This window comes from Antechinus flavipes, chromosome 1 (assembly GCF_016432865.1).
Source record: "Antechinus flavipes isolate AdamAnt ecotype Samford, QLD, Australia chromosome 1, AdamAnt_v2, whole genome shotgun sequence".
NCBI lineage: Eukaryota > Metazoa > Chordata > Mammalia > Dasyuromorphia > Dasyuridae > Antechinus > Antechinus flavipes.
In genome coordinates this window covers 185,450,098-185,474,123 of record NC_067398.1, presented here as the reverse complement: position 1 = coordinate 185,474,123, position 24,026 = coordinate 185,450,098, and the positions used below count along the sequence as shown (strand labels likewise).

The following is a 24,026-nucleotide window of genomic DNA, read 5'->3' as shown; positions in this document are numbered from 1 at the left end:
GATTAGTTATTTATCAGTACCTAAGCAGGTCAGACTTTTAAGTGTTCACACTTGGATCTGCATCAGGATGCTGTCATATGAACTAAAGAGAGGTCAGAGAGAAAGAGATCTTTGCCTTGGGAAGAGAGGAAAAACAATCTTTCCAGATGCAGGCTCCAGCATCAAGTTTTGTAAATAAAAAATGAACATATGTAAAAAGGAAAACATTTTAAATATAGTTGTAGCAATGCTTAGTTTGAAATAATATTTAAAGGTGAATTAAAAAACATTATAGTGGCTGAAGCTTCCTAGCTGCTCTTCTGTTTAAAGGTAAGTGGCCTTCCCACAGTCTCTCATTTCACCCCACGCTCCTACGATTTTCCAGGCAAATTCAGTGAGCACCTCCCTCCCCGCCGTCCCCCAGTTTCCTGAACATCAAGCCCAGATTGTACAGCGATCCTTCCCCATTCCATGCGCGCGCGCGTACACACACACACACACACACACACACACACACACACACTCTTTTCTAGAGTCAAATGTGTTTCAACAACATTCTAACCCTTTCAAGTTATAATTTAATTGTGTTTGTGGATGGTTACAGTCACAATAATTTTTTAAAAAAATTTTAAGTGTATGCCAGTTTTCTGAGTTTCTAAAAAGGTCACCTGGATCCTACATAGGTAATTACCCATACACGCGTAAGGTTGTCTACCCCACAAGATCAGCTAGACCTTACCAGTCAGCATCCGTTAGGTACACCGTTCTAGTTTACCCTTATGTACTCTCTGCTCCAAACACACACACAATGAGCGTGCATATATATGTACAGATTACACGTAGTCTGTGGCACTATACGTACAGACCAGGTGGCACTCCCTCCCCTTCCTCGCTCCCTTCCTTTCTCAACACCTTCCTCCGCCCCGCTCCCGCCACTGCCCCCGCCCGTCCCAATTGCGCCTGCGCTCTCAAGCATGCGCCGGAGTCCCCGAGGTTCCCCTACCGAGGCGAGCAGGAACTCGGGTAGTCCAACTGTCCCGCCAGCAGCGCTGTGGCCAAGCGCGGCCTGCCGGCAGCTAGCGTCCATCTCTGGGCTTGGGGCCCGCCCCTGCCGAAGTGGGAGTCGCTAGCTGCCTCCGCTGCAAGATGCTGTGCTTGAAAGGCCCAGGGGCACGCTGCTGGCGGTCTCGGTCACCCCGGGGGGGCTGGTGGAGGGTGTGGTCACCGAGAGTGAGGGGGGGCGGGGCGGACGCCGCGCGCTACTACTGGCGGTCCACGGAGCACGCTCTCGTACCCTCCACCTGGGACCTGGACCACCACTATGTGCACCGCAGCGTCATCCCCACTCTGCACTTCCAGCCTAGCCTACCCAGGTGAGGACCCTCTCCCCACCCCCCTCACTCCTGGAAGAGAATGAAGACTTCGAGAATCCGAGAGACCCCCAGCATGGCGGTGGAAAGCAACCTCCGACCGATGGACAGACGGACAGACGCACGGACTGACGGGCTGGGAATGTGGCCAAGGAGGCAGAGGAGCCTTTTAGTTAAATATTTGAAGGGACTGCAGGAAATGAAATGCAAGAAGAAAGAGAAAAGAATCGGGCCGCGTCCAGATATTAAACCTGAGGATGATTTTAGGGATGGGAGAGGCAAAATAAGCACAATGGAAAAACAGATGGCGTTTAATGTAAATTACTGCTGAGCGGAAAAGAGCGCAGCCTGCAGACAATATGGAACAATATTTGCTCCCCCAAAATGGGCCTATTTTTAAAAAAATCTCAGCAATTCACAAACATTTTGCCAAAATTAGCCTTAGGCATACATGTATATGTGATATGTATGTGGTTTATGCACAGATTGATCTTATGTGTGTAATCTTTTTGTCATTTTTATTCATAATTCATCATGTGACATTCCTGCCAAAGTTGGGAAAGACTTAAGAACAAAGAAAAACACATCTACAAAGCATTGCAAATAGAATTTTTGCAAATTCTTTTGCAAAGAATTTTTTCAGATATCATGGATCATAATTCTCATCTTTCTCTCCACCCCTAAGGGGTAAAAAAGACTCTACAAAACATTTTTCTCTTTTACCATACCATTTCTTACCAATGTTATTTTTTGTCTTTCTAATGAAGCACTTCTTTCTCATTTTATTGTTCCATCAGTTTGAACTGTGTAGTTTCTAATTGCTGACCACTCTTGTGTTCTTATCTCCATAGAGATTAGCCTTAGACATATGCACATTGGCATTAAATAATTTTTATTGGCTTTTATTTATAATCCTTGCAGAAGTTGGGAGATTTATTCAGTACTATGGATAGAACCCCAAAACATAGCAAATTTATTAGTATTACAAACCTTTGGAGGTATCAGTTTAATTTTTTTCAGAACTTTTGTATCTGAGATCATCATTCTCATATTTCTCTTCTCTCCAAAAGAAAACTTTTCATCTTTATAGCACCATTTCTTTCCTATTATTTCTGTCCTAATTTATAATGAAACACTGCTTTCCCAGTTCACTGTTTCATCTCTGTATAAATTGTAGTACCTGATTGTTGATTACTCCTATGCTTTATTTTGTTAGGTGGCAAGATTTATGGATTAATACTTGCTTTCCAGTTGGATTCAAACCTTTTCTCTATGTTATATGCAATTGGTAATAGAAGGTCTGGTTATAAGTGTGGAAAATGTTTCCATATCATTATGTGAGAATTAGTTTCCTTACTGAACAGTTGTACTTTGGCTTCATAGTGTAGCAATACATAACTATGGAGTGAAATGTGTGAATTCTAAAGGTCTCCCTTCCCCCAAATTATGAAGCGATTGACATAAAATTTTGTCTCAATACCTAAACATACTGAATTTGCTTTTCTTAAAATCACACAATTCCAGATTACCAATTCCAGAGTTGGAGGATTCCATCAAAAGATATATGGCTGCTCAGAAACCTCTTCTGGGAGATAATGAATACAGGTTGGATCACTGAAATGTGATAGAAAAGTTTTCTATTTTAATGACAAATGTATAAATTCCTCATAAGTTCTTCAAAGGCTAAAGTCAGCAAATAAGCAAAATCTTTTATATGAATAATTTTCTTGGTGTTATTTAATTTTCCATATCTCTTCTCTTAATGGAAGGTAGAATATTATAAAGCTGAATAAATCATTGTAATCCTCAATTCACACTTATAGGCCCTCTGGCTTTATTGTACTGCTGTAGGCATTAATCAGAAATTCACAAGATAAAAAGTTCTGACCTTGAGAAACTCAAAGCATGCTAAGGAGAAAGCAGCATTGACAACAAAAAGAAACAAGTTTCCAGTAGTGCTTTGGTGACCTTGTTATTTGAGCCCTGCTAGCACCATATATCTATTCAGGCTGCATAGAAAAAGAAATTTGCTTTATGGACACTTATTTGCTTTATAGGAAGATTTAACACTAGATAGTTCATTCAGTTAAGACAAAATAAGAGCTGAATATATTTTTGCTCTTGTTAACTTAGCTGTTAAAATGTTCCCATAATTACAAAATATTTTCCTCAAGCCAATGTTAGAGATCAGAATTTAGAGGTGGTAGGAAATTTAGAGACTGTCAAAACTATCTCATTTTAGTTAGGATGAAATAAAAAGTTGTTGGCAAAGATTAATTGGCCAATGACAGGAGTAGTATTTAGAACCTAGGTTTGGCTGCTAAGATAGTGAATTTTTTTTTTCAAATAAATTTTCAAATTAATTGTGAAGTAAGCTATTCCTGCAGCGAATATAACAATTTAGGGAAACAAAATGTTTAAAAATTGAGTAATACTTTACTCAGACATAGCCATAGGAACTAGATAAAATATGTATGGTAGTGGCAAAGGGCAAAGTAGCAAAATTATAGAATTTCTCTTTAACAGAGATATTTTAAGCTAATAACTATCCCTTCTAATAATTTCTAATGAGCTTTTAAAATTATATTTTGTTTCCTTACCTTTCATCTTGGTCTTTAAGTCTGATAACAAAAAATCAAAAGCCATGTGAAATTTTTTATTAGATTTTGAGGCAAAAGAGAGTTTAAAGAAATGGAAATTCTAAAAGTGCAAATGTAGATGTTGAGATGAATACATAATGAACAATTTAAAAATTAAGTTACATTATGTAGTATTAACTTTTTTCTTTTATAAACTGTAGAAACACTGAAAAACTTGCAATGACTTTTAAAAATGGAGTTGGAAAAGACTTACATAGAAATCTTATTGAGCTTGATAAAAAGAACTTTCATACAAGCTACATATCAGGTTTGTTTATCCTTTTAAAAATATTAGGCATTATACTTTAATTTTTAAATTCTGTTTTCTGCAGTAGCTATTTCAATTCTAGATACTTCAGGAAACCTATGTGTTAATTAGCTTATTGCTGGAATGACTTTATTGAAAAATGTAATTATTATTTTACTACTTCCTTAATTTGTTTCTGTTACAATGTTGCATTTTATTCTTTGTAGTAATTTATCTAGAACATTTTTTTAAATGGGAATTTTTGTTTTCTTCATTTTACATCCTCCTTTTTTGTAAAATGAAGTGGAAACTTTTATCCAAAGATGAAGGAACTTGATTTTTAGCAAATCTTAATTAGGTAAAAGTAACCTTTTGGAAATGAAGTTCAACTCTTCATACAAACTAATTCATTACTGAGGGAGAAAAATACTTTTTTTTGGTATTGATTTTCAAAGCTCACATTGAAATTAGGATTTTTTCTAATTATGTACTTCATTACTTAATAATAAAGGGACCTACTTTTCTCAAGAGTTCTCTCATCTTTTCAGTTAACCTTGGTTTGCAACCTTCAAATCACTCTCAAATCCTTCCTTTCTCAACCCAAATATTGAATCTGTTGTCAAGCCTTCATGCTTTTATTTCTACATCTTTTCCATTCTTATCCTTTCCTTCACTCACATTGCTTCTTTTTTAAACTCTTATTTTCACCTAGAACAGTAGAGTAGGCTCCTTATTGGTCTCCCTGTTTCAAACCTCTATTTCTTCTCCCTGCCCCCATTCTCCTTCCCACAGCTGTTGGTGTGACAATACAGACTCCTCTGTTTGACATTTAAAGCCATTCAAAACCTGTTTTCAGCTATTCTTTACATATTTATACGTTACTCCCATTTCATGCATTGTAGTGTTTGGCCTAACTGGCTGTCTTTTTTTTTTAAATCTTTAAAAAAATATATTTTTTACTGAAGCTTTTTATTTTCAAAACATATGCAAGGAATTTCTGTTTTCCTTCTGTTTTTTTCTTTTCTTTCTAGATCCGATTTTTCTTGTTCAGCAAGATAACTGTATAAATATGTATACATATATTGGATTTAATATAATTTAACATATTTAACATGTATTACTACCTGCCATCTAGGGGAGGGGATGGGGGCAGGAGGGGAAAATTTGAAACTGAAGGTTTTACAAGGGTCAATGTTGAAAAAGTCACCCATGCATATGTTTTGTAAATAAAAAGATATGATTAAAAAAAAAAACATATGCAAGGATAATTTTTCAACACTGATCCTTGCAAAACCTTGTGTTCCATCCCCCCCCCCCCATTTCCTACTCCCTCCCTAGATGAAAAGTAATCCAATACATGTTAAACATGGTAAAAAAAATATGTAAATCCAATATAGGCATACATATTTATTTAATTATCTTGCTGCACAAGAAAAATCAGATTAAGAAGGAAAAAAAGAGAAAGAAAATAAAATCCAAGTAAACAACAACAATAGAAGTGAAAATGCTATGTTGTGATCCACACTCAATTCCCACAGTCCTTTTTCTGGGTGTAAATGGCTCTCTCTATCATAAGATCATTGGAACTAGACTGGCCTCCTTTCTTGCTAATGATCTTTAATCTCCTTATCATAAAGTATATACTGTTCCCTTTCCTTAAAATACCTTTTCTCTTCACTTCTGCCTGAGAATTCCTAGTTTCCTTCAAAGTTGAGCTATATACTAGTTCCTGATGAGGCCTTTCCTAATCTCCCCAACTGCTAGTGCCTTCCTTGCCAAAATTATATTTATTTTGAATATATTTGTATAAATTTTAAAATATGTACATGCTGTCTCCTCCAATAGAGCAGAATAACTTTCTCTACCTAGTACGTGCCTGGCATGTAATAGGTATTTAATAAATGCTTTTTTGTTTGACCTTAGAAGTCATCTAGTCTAATAAATATTTGTTTAATTTAATTAAACCTTCTCAATTTACAAATGAGGAAACTGAGCTGAAAAAAGAGTGAAATGATTTACCTACATTCACAGAGAAAGTGCAAAGCAGAGGCAAGATTCAAACTCAGATCATATGAACATGAGGCAATGTGGTATAGGGAGAAAAGTAATAAATTTGGAGCTAGCTCCTCCATTTACCATTTATATGATCTGAGCAAGTCACTTCACCAGTCTGGGCTTAGGTTTCTCATCTGCACAATGAAAGGATTGGCAAATATCATAGGAGCATAGATCCCAGGAGATTTTAGGGACTGGAAAGGACTTTAGAGGGCATTGATTCCAACATTTTACAGATGAGGAAACTGAGGCACAGAAAGGCTAAGCATCTCAGGTTCAGGCAAGTGTCCAAAGAAAGGTTTTGAATTTGCGTCTGACTCTTAAGTTCAGTAATTTGTCAGCCTCTAAAGTCCCTTCCAATCAATATCGATGATTGCATAAATCAAAATTCAGTGTTCTTTCAATCATGTCTAATATAAATAATATTGATTTAAAAAAATTATTATAGCTTGGTATAAATGTCAGATTTGTGAAATTGATTTCTACTTAGATTGTCTACCCAATCTGCTCATTTAGTGGATGCACAATAAATGTTTAATAGTGACATTTCACACTTCAAAAGAGCTATAATTTCATCAGTGAAAGGTCATCTCTCTCTACTGATGCAAATTGTAACCTTATTGTCCCTCAGGAACCAATAATCATGAACTAACTGTGACTAAAAAAATTAATCACCTAGTGGCCAATATTCAAGAAATTCAGAAATTCTCTCTGGATTTCATAATCAAGCTGTTTTTTGCATGGCAAAACACCGTCCCAGGCTTCCACATCAAAACAGCTTGAAATTGGCCAAAATTTATTCTGTTAGCATTGCTTTGGGATCCCAGAGTCACCTCTATGCCATGATAAGGGCTTAGAATAGGACTTTGGAAAAGGGTGATATTTTATGTTAATGTTATTTTCTCCAAGTACAAATGAGTTTGATGTTTACTAATTAGTTCATTAAAAGTATTACTATAATTCCTTATTATGGTGTATGGATGACCTTGAGTTTTCAAAGACTGGTGCCAAAGGTCCTATGCTAGAAAGGCTTCATTTTAGAGGATTGTGAACCAGCCTTGATTAGCCCAGAGAGGCTCAGAAGCAGGCAGGCCTCAAGAAAATGAAAACAATATTAAATTTCAAAGAGGGGTTGCACTTTGTGTCAATGGAGGAAAATGATCATACCAGTGAAATTATAAGTCTTTAATATGTTAGTATCACTTTGTATATTTTTAAGGCAATTTCAAATTCTTGTAGATAATGATGGAAAGTCTCTGGCTTTATATAGCTAAATGTTACAAATGTTTTCCACATACCACAAATATTAACTTAATAGAAGCCAAACAATTTTACAGAAACTTCCTAACTTAATATTTAACTGCCTAATTAATATTTAACTGCTAACAAGGATTTTATCAAATAGTGGCTGTCAAATAGATATGTTGCTTTCAAAATATTAATAAATTGCTTTTCTGGACTGTTTCTTACCTTACTTGTTTCCAGAGAGTGAGTAGAAATTCACCATTTTGTAGAAAAGGTCTATCTATTTTGTCTAAATATAATTTTAATAAAGTTGATAATATAATTTCCCAGCTGACAAAATTAGAAGCATGTTAGAGAGAGTATGACAACCAATGTGGTCTAGAGAATTGGCCTCAAAACCAGGAAGATCTGGTGTCAAGTTCCAGCTCTGTCTTTATTAGTTGTGGGACCGTTAGTCCCACTTAACTATCTGTGAGTCTAATTTTCCTTTTTTGTAAAATGACAACATTTGCATTACCTTCCTCAGAATTTTTTTTGGAAAATTCAAATGAAGAAAATGTATATAAAGTAATTTGCAAACTTTAAGACGCTAAATAAATAATTCTTTTTATTATTATTGGAGAATTCCTGCTTCCCATAAATGCCAAATAAATAAAAGTTTACTGGAACTGAATTTTTCCTTGATATATTAGTTGCTTTATGCAAATATACCATATATAATACAATTATACCTTAGTTACAAAAAAACTATTTCACTGACTTTTATTTATCTGGTTTTGTTTCTTTGTTTTTGCAGGTCCATGGCTTGATATGTATCTTTCTTCAAGAGATCCTATTGTTTTAAACTTTAATCCTTTCATCACACTTAAACGAGATCCACAAGAATCATATAATAACCAACTTGTGAGAGCAACAAATCTGACTGTATCAGCAATAAAATTTTGTAATTCTCTAAGGAGTCATATCTTAGAGCCAGACATTTATTATGTTAACCCTGAATGGAGTAAGAGTAAGGCCTTTAAAAGGTTTCTTAGCCTTCTTCCAACTTGGATATCTTGGTATGGAGCATATTTTGCAGAAGCTTATCCTTTAGATATGTCACAGTACGTTCATCTCTTTAACAGTTCCAGAGTTCCTAAACAAGATAAAGATGAACTGTTTTCAGACCATGCTGCACGCCATCTGCTAGTGATGAGAAATGGACATTTTTATGTATTTGACATATTGGATCCTATTGGAAATATTCTACATCCATATGAAATACAAGCACATTTAATTAATATTTTACAGGATGGGGAAACAGTAGCTGAGTATCCACTGGGCTACTTGACCACTGAAAACAGAAATACCTGGGCAGCAGTAAGAGAACAGCTTCTGCAAGCTGGGAATGAAGAAAGCATGTACAAAATTGATAGTGCAATATTCTGCTTGTGTTTAGATAGTTTTATAGTACAAAACAGTACCCATCTATCACACTGTATGCTTCATGGATATGGTTATAATCGTTGGTTTGACAAATCTTTCAGTTTAATTATCACTGGTGATGGAACTGCAGGGATAAATTTTGAACATTCTTGGGGAGATGGAATTGCTGTTCTCCGTTTTATTAATGAAGTATATACAGACAGCACAAAGCATCCGGCAGTTACACCAAGAAGTACTGCTGTATTATGTTCTACAAATGTAGAAAAGCTGGAATTTCATATGAACGAATCAATTCAGTCAGCTGTGACTGTTGCACGTCAAAAATTTGATAAGCAAATACATAAAATGACTGTGAAACCACTTGAGTTTAGGAAGTTTGGGAAAAAATACTTAATTCAAGAAAGAATGAGTCCGGATGCTGTATTTCAACTTGCATGTCAGATTGCTGCTTATCGTCATTTTGGGAAAATTGTTCCTACATATGAGGCATGTAGTACTGCTGGCTTTAAACACGGTCGCACAGAAACTATTCGATCTGCAACAATTTATACGAAACAATGTGCTCAGGCATTTATCAGAGACCGGAAAAAATACAATGCACAAGAGCTAAGAAAGCTAATTGACAGCTGTTCAAAATACCACAAGTTTTTACAAATGGAAGCTGCATTAGGTTAGTTTTATGCTACCTTAAAATGTTCATAATGAGAACAGCATTGTAAACATTTTTCAGTGGTCCAAAATTAGTCATTTCTTAAAACTTTTATTATTTTCATTAGAATTTTTTACATTATTGATTGCAAAGTGAAATTTTAGTGTATTGTTAACTCCTGACAAAAAGAAGCCTTCTAAAATTTATATAGAATTTCACATTTACAAAGCACTTTATTTGTGGCAATCCTGTGTAGAGGCAGTATAAGTATTATTATCCCCATTTTACAGGTGAAAAAAATCAAAGTTCAGAAAAGTTTACTTGCTCATGAATTCATGTAGTAAATACAAGAATCAGGACACAAACCAAGCCTATTGCGCTTTCTATTACTTTAGCTTAATAAGAAAAAGGTTCTTCCTCCTTGAAGTGAAAAGAACATTGATTTTAGAAAATCTAGATGCCCAAAATACTTTGAGAGTATTTATCATCGAAGTGGTGACATAAAATAAATGAGGGATTCCTGAAACACAACAAATGGACAAGGTACAGGGTTCTAGCTAGATCCATGGGATAATATAAACAGATTGAGGATTTTCTTAATTTTTTTAGTTGTACCTCCACATTCTATAGAAGTGATAAGTCTTTGCTACATGTTTTACTTTCTGAATTACCAGCTGGAACTCTTGAATATGATGGCAATTTGATCTATTTCACAATAGCTCTATAACTCTAGTCAAGTCATTTAACTTCCATGTGATGTTTTCTCATCTCTAAAACAAGAGGATTAATATTTAAATTTTATACCTTGAATTTAGAAATTAACTCAAGAAATTAAAGAATATATAAGCATACTTATTTAACCATTTCAAGTATAGTTTTAAAATTTTTGTAATAATATACACTTAATTTTACCCAAAAAAGTCATTAAAAATGTAAACTCTACAAGGTTGATATAAAGGAAATACATTATGAAACAAAATACTAAACAAATCTTGAGTATGACAGAAGTTTATTGTCCTGTTTATTTTTGGAGTTCAGACTTTTAAAATTGAATGCAATGAGGGATTTGGAGAAGATTTTTTAAAAAAATGTTCCAGGAATACAAGACAGAGAAAGGACATAAAAGTAAGTATAAGCATCAGATAGATTGTTTAGGGGAAGGAAGTAGGAAATATTTTGTTTGTTTTAGGATTCTTGTTGTTTTTTATATAGTAGGTATTTTGAAAAATAACAGATTTTCCACAGCTCAGGTATTCTAGCATTATCCTTGCTGAGCCTTAACGTGGTACTATACCATAAATGAGGGATTCCCAAGATACAACAAACAGAAAAAACTAGAGGATTCTAGCTAGATTGATGAGGTGATATGAACAGATTGAGAATTTTTCTGTTATGTTTGGTTGGGTATATCATCAAGCTCTACATGAATATGTTTTACTTCCTGTATGACAAGCTAGAACTCTTAAGCATAACAGTAATTTGACCCCTTTCAGAAGTCTCAGTCATCAGAAACTCTTAAGGTATATGATCAAATTTTTAAGTAAAAATTTTTGTTACCTCTGAACTTTATGTTGAATGGCAATTTGTTAAAATTTCTTTCTGACACTGAGTGGGATAGTAGGAAAGAAATAGTGAAGAAATAGCTTTTTTCTTTTTTATTTCAAAATAGAAAAAGAAAAAAATTTACCATGTTCACAACAGAACATGAGAGAATTAAAAATATGAGACAATAAGTTTCCATTGCAATTAAGCCTATGTAATAAATACTACACAGTTTGTGTTCAAAGCTATCTTATCTTTTCTTTGCTTCCTTGTAGGTTTCTTTTGTTCTTTGTGGTATACTTTTTACTTTATTCTTTTCCCCCCTTTTCTCCCCACCATCTTCCCCAAGAAGAATATATATATTTATAAATATGACCACACATTCATATATATAAGTACATATATGTGGGTACATATATGTACATATATATATATACACACATACATACATGTATATTCATATATATCTATTGGTCTGTACTACACTTGTTTTCTGTTTCTCTGAAAGTGGGTAAAATATCCTTCATAAGTCTAAATCTACCAATTCATCATTTCCTATACCATAGCGATATTGTAACCATATATAATCTAATTATTTTAAATGGTCTAAAACAATATTGATTAATATGACTGGCATATAGAGTAGTTTCCTTATTTTTATTTTTTGATTAAATCTACTTTTGTTTTAACTTTGAGATTAATGATTACTAACACTGCTTTTTTTTTTCTTCCTAACACCAATATACTCTGGAGCATTGTTATGTTTGTGTGTATCTCTTATTTCTTATCCCTACTGACTCCTCTGTTTTATTTCTACTCACTAATTTGCTTTGCTATTAATTAACCTATCTTTCTAACCCAGGATTCCTCCTTTATCTTCTTCCCCCATCTTTCCCCTCCCTTTTTATCCCATTCCCATTAGCTTACACACACACCCATTCTATGCTCCTCCTTTCTATTAAGTTCAGATTTGGGGGGTAACAAAATCCTAAAAATCTGGCAATTCATTAAATATTCTTTTTTTTCCCATTTAGGATTATACTTAAAATTTGTTGGGTGGGATATTTTTAGCCCCCATCCTAGCTCTTTTGCTCCTCAATATATAATGTTTCAAGATCTGTGATCTTTTAATGTAGCCACTGCTAAGTTTTGTGGGATTCTAATTGTAACTCTGCTGTATTTAAATTGTTTTTTTCTTGTTGCTCATAAAATTTTCTCCTTGATCAGAAGTTTTCCTCAAGATTGTTGTTGTTGTTGTTTTTTTAATCTAGTTTCAGGAAGTCCAGTTATTCTTGTTTTCTCTTCTTGATCTGTTCTCAATAGTTATTTTTCCACTAGAATTTAAACATTTAGAAAGAAATTGATTTGGGAACATTAGGATAGGTCTTTGGTCTCCATCTCTTTTAGTTTAAGGAAGTTTCATAACTTCAAATTTAAAGTATTTGTTAATACAGAAAATCTTGTCATTGTTCTATTTCCATGATCAAGAACTCTGAAATTCCATGAACCAACCATAGTATTCTATCAATCATTTCCCTGTGTCCCATTTTTCTTCTGTTTTATATCCTCACCGTGACTTTCAATCCATGTCTTCCTTAGTACTTTTCCAGGCACTGATTTTGCCTCTGATTTCACTTTCCAGATTTAACTAATTTAACTCAACATGATTCTCTACTGCTGAGTCATTCATGCCTTTCCTAAAACCAATACTGGCTTACCTCCATTACTTATCTTGTCTACTTTCATTCAGATGCTAGAAGTGAAGATAGAAAAATAGCTACTGTGTTGACTGATTACATTACAAATTTATGGTATCTAATCTCAAATGGGTCCTCACCTCTAATTCATTCTCTATTGCATTCTCTACAATCAGCAATTTAAACCATCTTTCTCTGGTCTCTTGTACTATTGTTTCCTTCTTCCCTCACAACTAAGAACTGCTCTTTGTACTTCATTAGAAAAATAAAAGTCATTAACTGTTAGTTCTTTTTCCTTTTTCTGCCTCTCAGAACATTTTCTCATTATCTCTCATTTTCTCCTTTACTCCAAGACTAAACCCTCCATATGTTCCCTTTATCATTTCCTTTTCTGACTCTTACCAGATTGCCCTAACGATCATCCTTTCTTTTTATTCATTTATCACTTCATACCCACATGCTCCTCACCATTTCCCATGTCTCCCTTATTCTGTTTTAAATTAATTTCAACATTATTTTTAAATTTTAAGTTCCAAATTCTCTTCATCCATTACCCACTGAGAATTACATATGAAATTATATAAAACAGCCATATTTCCCCCCAAAATTAATAAATATAAAGGGAGAAAATTATACTTCAATTTGTATTCAGTTCTTCATTTCGTTCTCTAGCAGTTTTTTTCATCAAGAGACGTTTGGAATCATTTTGGATCATTGTATTGGTCAGAGTCATTATGTCACAGTTGATCATTATTACAACCTTGCTGTTATGTGTTTCTTACTTCATTTTTACATCAGTTCATATGGGTCTTACCATATTTTTCTGCAATCACTTCCCTTGTCATTTTTTATAGCAGAGTAGCACTCTATCATAAGCATATGCTATACTTTGTTCAGCCATTCCCCAACTAATGAGCATCCCTTTGATTTCCAATTCTTTGCTACCACAAAAAGAATTGCCATAAATATTTTTAATGTATATATCCTTTTCCATTTTCTTTGATCCTAATAGTGGTATTGCCAGGTTAACATTTATAGCTCCTTAGGCATAGTTCAGATAGATTGTTATCCAAAATGGTTGAATCAGTTCACTATTATATCAGTAGTTCATTAATGAAGTTATTATTTTTTCATCCTTTCATCCTTTTCTGGTAGGTGTATAGTGATACCTCAGAGTTGTTTTAATTTACATTTCTCTAATAATGATTTAGAGCATTTCCCACATGAATATAGCTTCAATTTTTTTCTTCTAACAACTGCCTGTTTATATCCTTTGACCATTTATCAGTTGAGGAAGGCTCTTATTTTAATAAATTCAACTCAGTATATATGAAGCCTTTATCAAAAAAACTTGAAGTAAAGTTTTGGTAATACTTTATTGTTTATGTTATACTTTTCGTTTCCCTTATTATACTTCTCTAATTAGGTCTATTTTTGCTTTTGTTTTGTCTGAGATCATGATTGTTACCCCTGCCTATAAGCATATTAAATTCTGTTCCCCATTTTAAACACTATGTGTGTGTCTTTCTAATAATATCTTGTAGATAACATGTTGTTGAATTCGAATTTCTAATCCATTCTGCAGATGTCTGCTTTTGTTTTATGATTAGAAAGTATTTATTTTCTTGCTTTTCTTCTCTTTTTTTCTCTTTTCTTCTTTTTTCTTCTTTTTCTGTCTCTCTTCAGAAATCAATTTTGTTTCTAACCACTGCCTTCCTTCATCTGCTCTCCCTTTTATTATTCTTCCTTCTTCCTTTTTTTCTCCCTGTCCTCTGCAATTTTCTTAAGTTACAATACACAACCGAATGTGTGTATATTACCTTAGTTGAACCAATTTCTTCTCTTCCCATTTTCTCCTCTATTGTAAAAGTTCTTTCTTGCATGCATTTTATATGAGAGAATTTTCCCCATTCTATACTTTCTCCATTCCCCCTTCTCCCAATGACTTCCTCTTTCTCACCCTTTCATTTTTTTTTTTAGATCATCCTAACATAATTGACTCATACTCTCTCAGTGTGTAAATCTCTAATAATGATAAACTCTATTATGATTGCTTTCAAGTTTACTTTTTTTGCTGAGGCAATTGGGGTTAAGTGACTTGCCCAAAGATCACACAACTAGGAAGTGTCTGAGGTCAAATTTGAACTCCAGTCTTCCTGACTTTAGGGCTGGTTCTCTATCCAAGACACCGCCTAGCTGCCCCCTCATGTTTACTTTTTATGTTTCTTTTGAATCTTATGTTTGAATGTCAAATTTTCTATTCAGCTCTAGTCTTTTCATCAGGAATTCTTGAAAGTCTTCTTTTTTCATGAAATATTTTTCTTTTGAAGGATAATATTCACTTTTTCTGGATAGGTGATTTTTGGTTGTAATTCTAGCTCTTTTGCCTTCCAGAATATCATCTTGCATACTCTCTGCTCCATTAATGTTGAAGCTACTAAATTTTGTGTGATTTTGACTGTGTATAATATTTGACTTGTTTCTTTCTGGATGCACAAAGTATTTTTTCTCTTTGATCTGGGAGGTCTGGAATTTGGCTAAATTATTTCTTAGTTTTTAACTTGGGTTTTCTTTTAGGAGGTGATTTGTGGATTCTTTCATTGTCTACTTTATCCTCTAGGTCTAAAGAATTAGGGCATTTTCTTTGATAATTTCTTGAAATATGGTTCCTAGGCTTGCTTTTTTGTCATGGTTTTCAGATAGTCTATATTTCTTGGATCTGTTTTGCAGGTTATTTCTTTTTCCTATGAGATATTTCTTTTTTCTTTTTCTTTTTAATTATTTTGATTTTTGTTTTGTTGTTTCTTGATATCTCATAAAGTCTTTAACTTCTGACTGCCCAATTCTAATTTTTAAGGAATTATTTTCTTCAGTGAGATTTTGTACCTCCTTTTCTGTTTGGTCAATTTTCCTTTTTAAGGAATTCTTCAGTATTTTTGTATGTGTACCTTTTTTTTAAACCAAGATGTTAATTTTCTTTTCATAATTTCTTTATATCATTTTCATTTATTTCCCCAGTTTTTTTCCTTTACCACTCATTTCTTTAACTCTTGTTGGATTTGGGTGAGAATAGCATTTTTCTTCAAGGCTTTTTTTTGATAGCTGTTTTCATATTGTTGTCTTATGTTTATGTCTTATTCTTCCCTGCCAGTCATGGCTTTTTTTTAATTATAGCTTTTTATTTACAAGATCTATGCATGGGTAATTTTTCAGCATTGACAATTCCAACTTTTCCCCTTCTTCTCCCCACCCTGTCCTCCAGATGGCAAATTGACCAATACATGTTAAATATGTTATAGTATAAAATAAATACAATATATGTATACATGTCCAAACAGTTATTTTGCTGCACAAAAAGAATCGGACTTTGAAATATTGTACAATTAGCCTGCGAAAGAGAGAAAAAATGCAGGTGGACAAAAATAGAGGGATTGGGAATTTTATGTAGTGGTTCATAGTCATCTCCCAGAGTTCTTTCCCTGGGTGTAGCTGGTTCAATTCATTACTGCTCTACTGGAACGGATTAGGTTCATCTCATTGTTGAAGAGGGCCACGTCCATCTGAATTGATCATCATATAGTATTGTTGTTGAAGTATATAATGATCTCCTGGTCCTGCTCATTTCACTCAGAATCAGTTCATGTAAGTTTCTCCAGGCCTTTCTGAAATCATCCTGCTGGTCATTTCTTACATTCAACAGAACATTCATATATCACAATTTATTCAGTCATTCTCCAATTGATGGGTATCTACTCAGTTTCCAGTTTCTGGCCATTACAAAGAGGGTTGCCACAAACATTTTTGCACATACAGGTCCTTTTCCCTTCTTTTAAGATTTCTTTGGCATATAAGCCCAGTAGTAACACTGCTGGATCAAAGGGTATGCACAGTTTGATAACTTTTTGAGCATAGTTCCAAATCGCTCTCCAGAATGGCTGGATGTATTCACAATTCCACCAACAATGTATCAGTGTCCCAGTTTTCCTACATCTCCTCCAACATTCAACATTATCTTTTCCTGTCATCCTAACCAATCTGACAGATGTATAGTGGTATCTCAGAGTTGTCTTAATTTGCATTTCTCTGATTAATAATGATTGGGAGCATCTTTTCATATGGCTAGAAATAGTTTCAATTTCTTCATATGAGAATTGTCTGTTCATATCCTTTCACCATTTATCAAATGGAGAATGGCTTGATTTCTTATAAATTAGAGTCAATTCTCTATATATTTTGGAAATGAGGCCTTTATCGGAACTTTGACTGTAAAAATGTTTTCCTAGTTTATTGTTTCCCTTCTAATCTTGTCTGCATTAATTTTGTTTTTACAAAAGCTTTTCAATTTGATATAATCAAAATTTTCTATTTTATGATCAATAATGATCTCTAGTTCTTATTTGGTCACAAATTCCTTCGTCCTCCACAGGTCTGAGATATACCTTTCATTTTCAATAGATTGCAATCTCTATCAGAACAGGGATCATGTCTTTTACACATTTTATATTTATTTTAGCATTGTGCTTTGAACACTTTAAGCACTTATGTATTGAAAGAACGTTGGTCTGAATTATTTTACTTTTGGATTTCCAATATCTAATAAGATGTCTTACAAATAAATGCTGATTTGAACAACATAATTCAGTTGGACTAATTTGATATATAAGCATTAGGATTTACAGAATATAATTAAAAGGTTATTTTTAATTGGTGTCATTTCCTGTCAGAAATATTGAAGAGGAGAGTCATATTTCAGGTGGTTGGTTAGCTATTATCCTTCATGCTTGAAGAGGACCGAAGTGACACTATATTGGGGTCAAAGTATGGTGTGTCTGAGTATGGCTGATCAGAAAATACAAACTTGGAAGAGTTTACAACAGGTTGGGCATAAATAGTACATATGAACATTTGGTTCCTTTATCAATATCTCTCGCACAATCAGTTACAGAGTTCTTCAGAAAAATATTGAGAGTATCCTTGTATCACTTTTTCTGACTTCCATGTGAGTATTGCCTTCTGTGAGTTGTCCATAAAAATAGTCTTTTAGGCAAATGTGTATTTGCCTAAACATGGTCAGCCTAGTAGAATTGCACTCTTTGAAGTAGAGTTTGAATGCTTGGCATTTTAACTTGAAAAAGGACTTCATTTTCCCAGGACTTTATCTTGCTAGGTGAGCTTCAGAATCTTACTAAACCAATTCAAATTGAGGCAATTCAATTTCTTGACATGATACTATCCAGGTTTTATAGGCATATAACAATGATGTCAGCTTAATGGTTCTATTAACCTTAAATTTAGTAGGCAGTCTATAATATATTAATTACTCTTCTCTCCCACACTTTCTTTTGGAACCTCCCAAACACTGAGCTAGCTCTGGCAATGAGTGCATGAACCTCATCATCTATACATAAATCCCTGAAAAGTATATTGCCAAAATTGGTGAATTTATTCACGTTATTCAGAGTTTTTCATATGTTGTTACTGATAGTTCCATATATGGATGGTGTGGTGTTGGCCTGTGTTTTCTTGGTATTAATTCTTAAGTCAACAAAGCAGGAGGGCACTAGGTGCTTTGCTATTTGAGAGGAGTCCAATGGCATTTAAAACCTCTTCAATTTAGCTAGAAAGGGATTGACTTCAGTATTGATTGATGATGGTCTGTTGAGAATACTTTGGAAATATTCAGCCTATCTCTCCACAATTATGTCCTTATCACTAATCAATGTGGCTCCGTCAATACTGTGTTGTTGAAATGTACCATAGGTCTTTGGCCCATCAATAGCCTTCCGAGCATCATAGAAAAAAAAAAAAAACACTTTGGATTATAACTATTAGCTTGAAATTACCTATTTAAAAAAAATTAAACTAAGAATCCTTCATCTCTCTGAGCTTCAATTGCAATTTACTTTTTTTTTTTTTGGCAAGGCAATTGGGATTAAGTGACTTGCTCAGGATCACATATCTAGGAAATGTTAGTGTCCGAGACTGTCTTTGAACTTAATAGTTTTCCTGACTCCAAGGTTGGTGCTCTATCATTGCTCCATCTAGCTGTTCCTCCAATTTACTTTTGATAAGGATGAAATATTCTGCTGATAAATCCTATATAATTCTCATTTTTTTTCACTTAGCAGCTTCTGAATTTCCACATTATTTTCATCAGACCAATCTTGAAGTTTGCCAGTGACTCAACAAAGTCCAATGGCAAGTCAAAGTCAAGATGACTAGTGATAGTTTGGGATGTAGTGGATGTCCTTGGTGTCTTAAATGTCTAATCAGTCTCTCAAGTGCTCCACAGGTAGCTGAACCAACATATTTCTGGTAGAGTTCTCCTGAGATTTATTCTAACTTTAAAAATTCTAAGTCACAGTCTTTGCCATCATTAAGTGATGGCAAAATGGATAATGATACAAATATGTACTATATAAATATATAGTAATAATGCAGAAAAAACAATCTAGGGTAAGTGTTAATATTATTTATGATCACTATTTCCAAGAAAAAACATTTTCAAGAGTTGATCAAGCAAGACTTTCTTGAGAGGATGGCATTGACCTGGTTCGTGAAGAATGGGCAGTATTTTAGAAGTTGGAGTTGGAGGAAGGGATGAGCGTTCTAGGCATAAAGATTGGTATGAGACCAAAGGCCCCCAAATGGAAAAAACGTGAATGTGACAAGGGAGAAGCAAGTAAGACAATTTGACAAGACCAGTAGTATCTAAATTAATTTGATCATGAATTCCTATTAAAAAGTTTTGAAATTTTGAGCATATGTCCTATGTATATATCATTTAAATATATATGTATATATAAAATATAAACATTTACATTTATATAATTTTTCAATGAGCAAAGATCCGCCTTCTCCTACTTCACTCCAACTTTCATCTCCAATTAAAAATGAAAAAAATACCTGTCACAAGGCAATTTTTGGGGGGAGGGGGTTACATGACTTGTCCAGGGTCTAAGAAAATGGATAATAACACAAATATTTAATATATAAGTATATAGTAATAATGCCAAAAAACTACCTAGCTGCCCTAAATCCCTGTTACAAACACATATAGTTAAGCAAAACAAATGTCTACAATGGACATTTCATATACATGTACATACACACAATTCTGCATTCTGAGTCTTTCACCTTTTGTATGAGCATGTCTTATTATACATATCTAGAACTGTGGTTAGTGATTTCACTGATCAGAGTTTCTTAATTTTTTAAAAAACACTAGCTTTTTATTTTCAAAATATATGCAAAGATAGTTTTCAGCATTCACTTTTGCAAAAACTTTTGTTCCAAAATTTTTCTCCCTCCCTTCACACCCTTCCCAAGAAAACAAGTAATACAATATATGTTAAACATATGTAATTCTTCTCTACATATTTTCACAATTGTTATGCTGCACAAGAAAAATCAGATCAAAAAGGAAAAAAATGAGAAAGCAAACAAAAAGCAAGCAAACAACTAAAAAAGTGAAAATACCATGTTGTGATCCACATTTAGTCCCCACAGTCCTCATTCTGGATGCACATGACTCTCTCCATCACAAGTCTATTGGAATTGGCCTGATTAATTTGTAATTCTTTAAAAATTGTTTTTTAAAATAATATTTTTTTATAAAAATTTTCTTATTTCTGTTCATTCTGTATCAATTCAAAACCATTTCTTTTAGCACAATAGTATTCCATGCCATTTACATGCCAAAATTTGTTCATTTGTTTCCCAATCTGAGGTACCCCTCAGATTCTCATTCTTTGACATGGCTAAAAAGAGCTGTAATTTTTTTTTTTTTTACATATTTAGTCAATTTTACTTAGGACTAATCCCTTCCTTACTTTACTCTCCCTCTAATTTCCCCTTACATTTTCTTAAATATTTTCAGAGTTTTGATTTTAATATTTTTGTTGCCTCATGGAATATTGACTTTTACTTAGTCCATTATATAAATTTTCAGAGTTTGTTGCTTGGATAAGGTTTTATATCACTTTTGCCAAGTTATTAATTCCTTTTCCTCTTCTTTCGTCCATAGCTCTTAATTTCTTTTTCCATTTTTCCCTCATTTCATTGATTAAAAAATATGAAAACTTAAAAAAGTCTTGTCTCTTATAGGAATTCTATTTGAGTTTGTGCATGAGCCGTATTTTTCTTTAAGGCCTTCCTTATAAATATTTTAGTCATTCTCTTTTTCTGGGTTTGTGCCTTGAGCATGTATTTGGAACTATCTGCTTCGGAATTTCCTCCTTTCTCTGTAGACTATCTAGGGTCTACAACAGTTCCTTATTTTTCCTTAGTCCCTTCTGGATCTATGACCTAGAAATAGATAGTAGCCAACAAAGCTGCCAGTTTTCACCTCTTCCTGTTGTTCTGGTATGCGGCTGTACCACTTTTTGCCTATCTATAGAATCTCTCCTTGAGTGTTAGTGTTGGCTCCTGGCCAGACCCTATTTCCAGTATGCACAGACTGCTTTGTCAGTCTCCTAAAGTCAACCTAAGCTGGAAAAATGACTCACTGTAACTTTCTCTTGGATTTTCCCATCAAGATTCTATCTAGTGCATTTTCTAGTTTTATTTAAAGTAGTTTTGAAAGGGAGTTTGTTTCACTTCTGCTACTCTGCCATCTTGACTCTATTTCCATGTATATATCATTTTAAAATTATATACATTTACCATTCATAATAATGCATATTATAAAGCAGAAACTAAAATGGATGGGAGAAAGATAAAATAACATTTTAATATAGGGAATCAATAGTGTGCTACTGGGGCTTATTGAATAGGAAGGTGATCTATGTTTTAGGATAATCATTTTTTTCCAGTTTCTTTTTTTATTTTTATTTTTTATTATAACTTTTTATTAACAGAACATGCATGAGTAATTTTTCAACATTGTCTCTTACAATCACTTCTGTTCCAACTTTTCCCTTCCCTCCCTGCACCTCTTCCCTTAGATGGCAGGTAATCTCATAAATGTTAAAATATATCTTAAATATAATATATGTGTACACATCTGTACAGTTCTCTTGTTGCACAAGAAAAATTGGATTCAGAAAAGTAAAAATAATCTGGGAAGAAAAATAAAATAGTCCACATTCATTTCCCAGTGTTCTTTCTCTGGTGTAACTGGTTCTGTCCAATTTCTATCAATTGGAATTGAATTGGATCTTCTCATTGTCAAAGATATCCACTTCCATTAGGATAATCATTTTGGCAATTATGGAGAATGGTTTGAAGAGAGGAAAGACTTCAGGTAGGTGGGCTTAGGAAACAATCCAGGTGAGAGGTGATGAAGGCCTAGGATAGTAACTGAGTGAAGAAAAGGACTGCGATGTAATAAATGTTGTAGAGGTAGAAATGGTATATCATACCATTATATATGGAGAAAGTAATTAGTTGAGGTTAACTTGAATAACTATGTCCTTCAACAGATATAAAAAGATTTAGAGTAGAGATTTGTTTTGAAGGCAAGATAATGAGTTCTCTATGAAACTTCAAAGTTGATTATTACTAAGTTAAGGACAATCATAGGTACTTTTTTTTTGCAGCCTCATTTAAATTGACTAGGTAATTACTCATTTTAAAATAAGTGATTTAATTTGCTATATTTGTGTTTTGTTTTTTGATTTAGGACAAGGATTTGATCGACATTTGTTCGCATTGAGGTATCTTGCAGAATCCAGAGGTGGCCCTATACCTGAATTTTACCAGGACCCAGCCTACCGGTACATTAACCACAACATCCTTTCAACCAGTACATTAAGTAGTCCTTCAGTTTACCTTGGTGGATTTGGACCAGTTGTACCAGATGGCTTTGGAATTGGATATAATATCTATGACTACTGGTTAGGATGTAACATTACTTCATATATGGAAAAAGATTTAGATGAGTTTCTATTTAATCTTGAAGGTAGTTTAAGTGATTTTTTTGATGTTTTTGAAGGGAGATCACTTAACACTGACTAAGGAAACTATTAGTGTGTACTTCTAAAGTATTTTCTTGGTCCATAAATAGAAATATAAAAAATAGCTAACATGGTATTTTTTACTTTAAGAGTTATCTTACATAATATTCTCCCCCTTCAGTTTATATAGCATTAGTTAATATGAGAATATGGCCTTCCTTGAATGTTTATTCCTGAAAATATTCACTGTCTAGGAAGCAACAATTAAAATAAAATTCTTGGAACCCAAGAATTAATAATCCTATGTATAAGAAAAGACTTGGAGATTTTTAATCAGTGAAATAAAATGTAACTAATATCTTGTCCTAGATTGTCCTTGTTCTGTTAACTTTACAACAATTCCATGGAAGCCTATGGTTCTTCTAAACAAACATTCCTATGCTGAAATTTATTTTTGGTATAGTTGTGGTTTTATTTTTAAATGTTTTATTTTATCTTCACATTATTTTTTCTCTAAGATATATCCTTTGAGAATAGGATAGTTTTAAAAAAATTGGATTGGAAAAGTTTTAATTGCTCTCTCCAAAATTGGTACCTTATCACAGGTAAAAATAAATGCCTAAGAAATATATATATATATATGTATATATACATATATATGTATATATATATATATATATATATATTTAAATCATTTCTTCAGTTTGGTTTAGCATGCTCAATTTGGATTTGATGATATCCACGTTTACTTTTATCACCTCTCAATTATTTATCATTTCATCTATTATTTCCTATATCATCAGCAGATACATGTAGACAATTGAAGGACATGAGCAAGAAAGGCAGAATATAAATTTATTTAGTCGAGTACCGTGGTATTGTATAGTAACAAGTTTGTATCATTTAATAAACTTGGCTATATCAAATGTTTACTATTGTCTTGCTCTGTTCATATAAATATATTATAATGATTCAATTCTATTATTTAATCAGTATGGGTTTTTCTTCCATTGTTGGAGATTACAGCGTTTCTATGACTTAGTAGGTAAACTTGAAAAGTTACTGTGCCTGAAAAATTAATTTCCCTTTGGCCATCTTGGTGATGTGCCTCTTAAAGGTTTATTGTATATGTCCTTAACAAATGGACTGTGTGTAGATCATCGGATCTCTATTCTAACAAGCCTTCAAAAGTTCAGGATAGGGGACAGAGCCTATCAGGAACTTGCCCAACCTCTCCCCTAAACTGCTCCAAATTCCTTTAAATAATGACTCTAAACAAATT

The 24,026-nt window shown here is 33.5% G+C and overlaps 1 protein-coding gene across 3 annotated transcripts; it reads left to right on the top strand.

The window, feature by feature from the left end:
• The first annotated feature begins 983 nt into the window (after positions 1-983).
• LOC127559866 (carnitine O-palmitoyltransferase 2, mitochondrial-like) lies at positions 984-23,109 on the top strand. Of its 3 annotated transcripts, XM_051993970.1 has the most exons (5): positions 984-1,352; positions 2,874-2,954; positions 4,150-4,256; positions 8,332-9,630; positions 22,471-23,109. In XM_051993970.1, the coding sequence occupies exons 1-5, from the start codon at positions 1,126-1,128 to the stop codon at positions 22,803-22,805; spliced, it is 2,049 nt and encodes a 682-aa protein (XP_051849930.1). In that variant the 5' UTR covers positions 984-1,125; the 3' UTR covers positions 22,806-23,109. The 3 variants fall into 3 exon arrangements, with proteins under 3 accessions (XP_051849930.1, XP_051849941.1, XP_051849949.1); XM_051993981.1 differs by lacking the exon at positions 4,150-4,256 and having other exon boundaries at positions 1,210-1,352; XM_051993989.1 differs by lacking the exons at positions 2,874-2,954; positions 4,150-4,256 and having other exon boundaries at positions 1,210-1,352.
• Positions 23,110-24,026: the final 917 nt, after the last annotated feature.

Bases quoted from the DNA above. Each gene is read 5' to 3' on its own strand.
- LOC127559866 (XM_051993970.1), top strand. From the start codon at position 1,126: ATGCTGTGCTTGAAAGGCCCAGGGGCACGCTGCTGGCGGTCTCGGTCA. The intron at 2,955-4,149 runs GTTGGATCACTG...TATAAACTGTAG, and splicing joins CTGGGAGATAATGAATACAG to AAACACTGAAAAACTTGCAA. The intron at 9,631-22,470 runs GTTAGTTTTATG...TTTTTGATTTAG, and splicing joins ACAAATGGAAGCTGCATTAG to GACAAGGATTTGATCGACAT.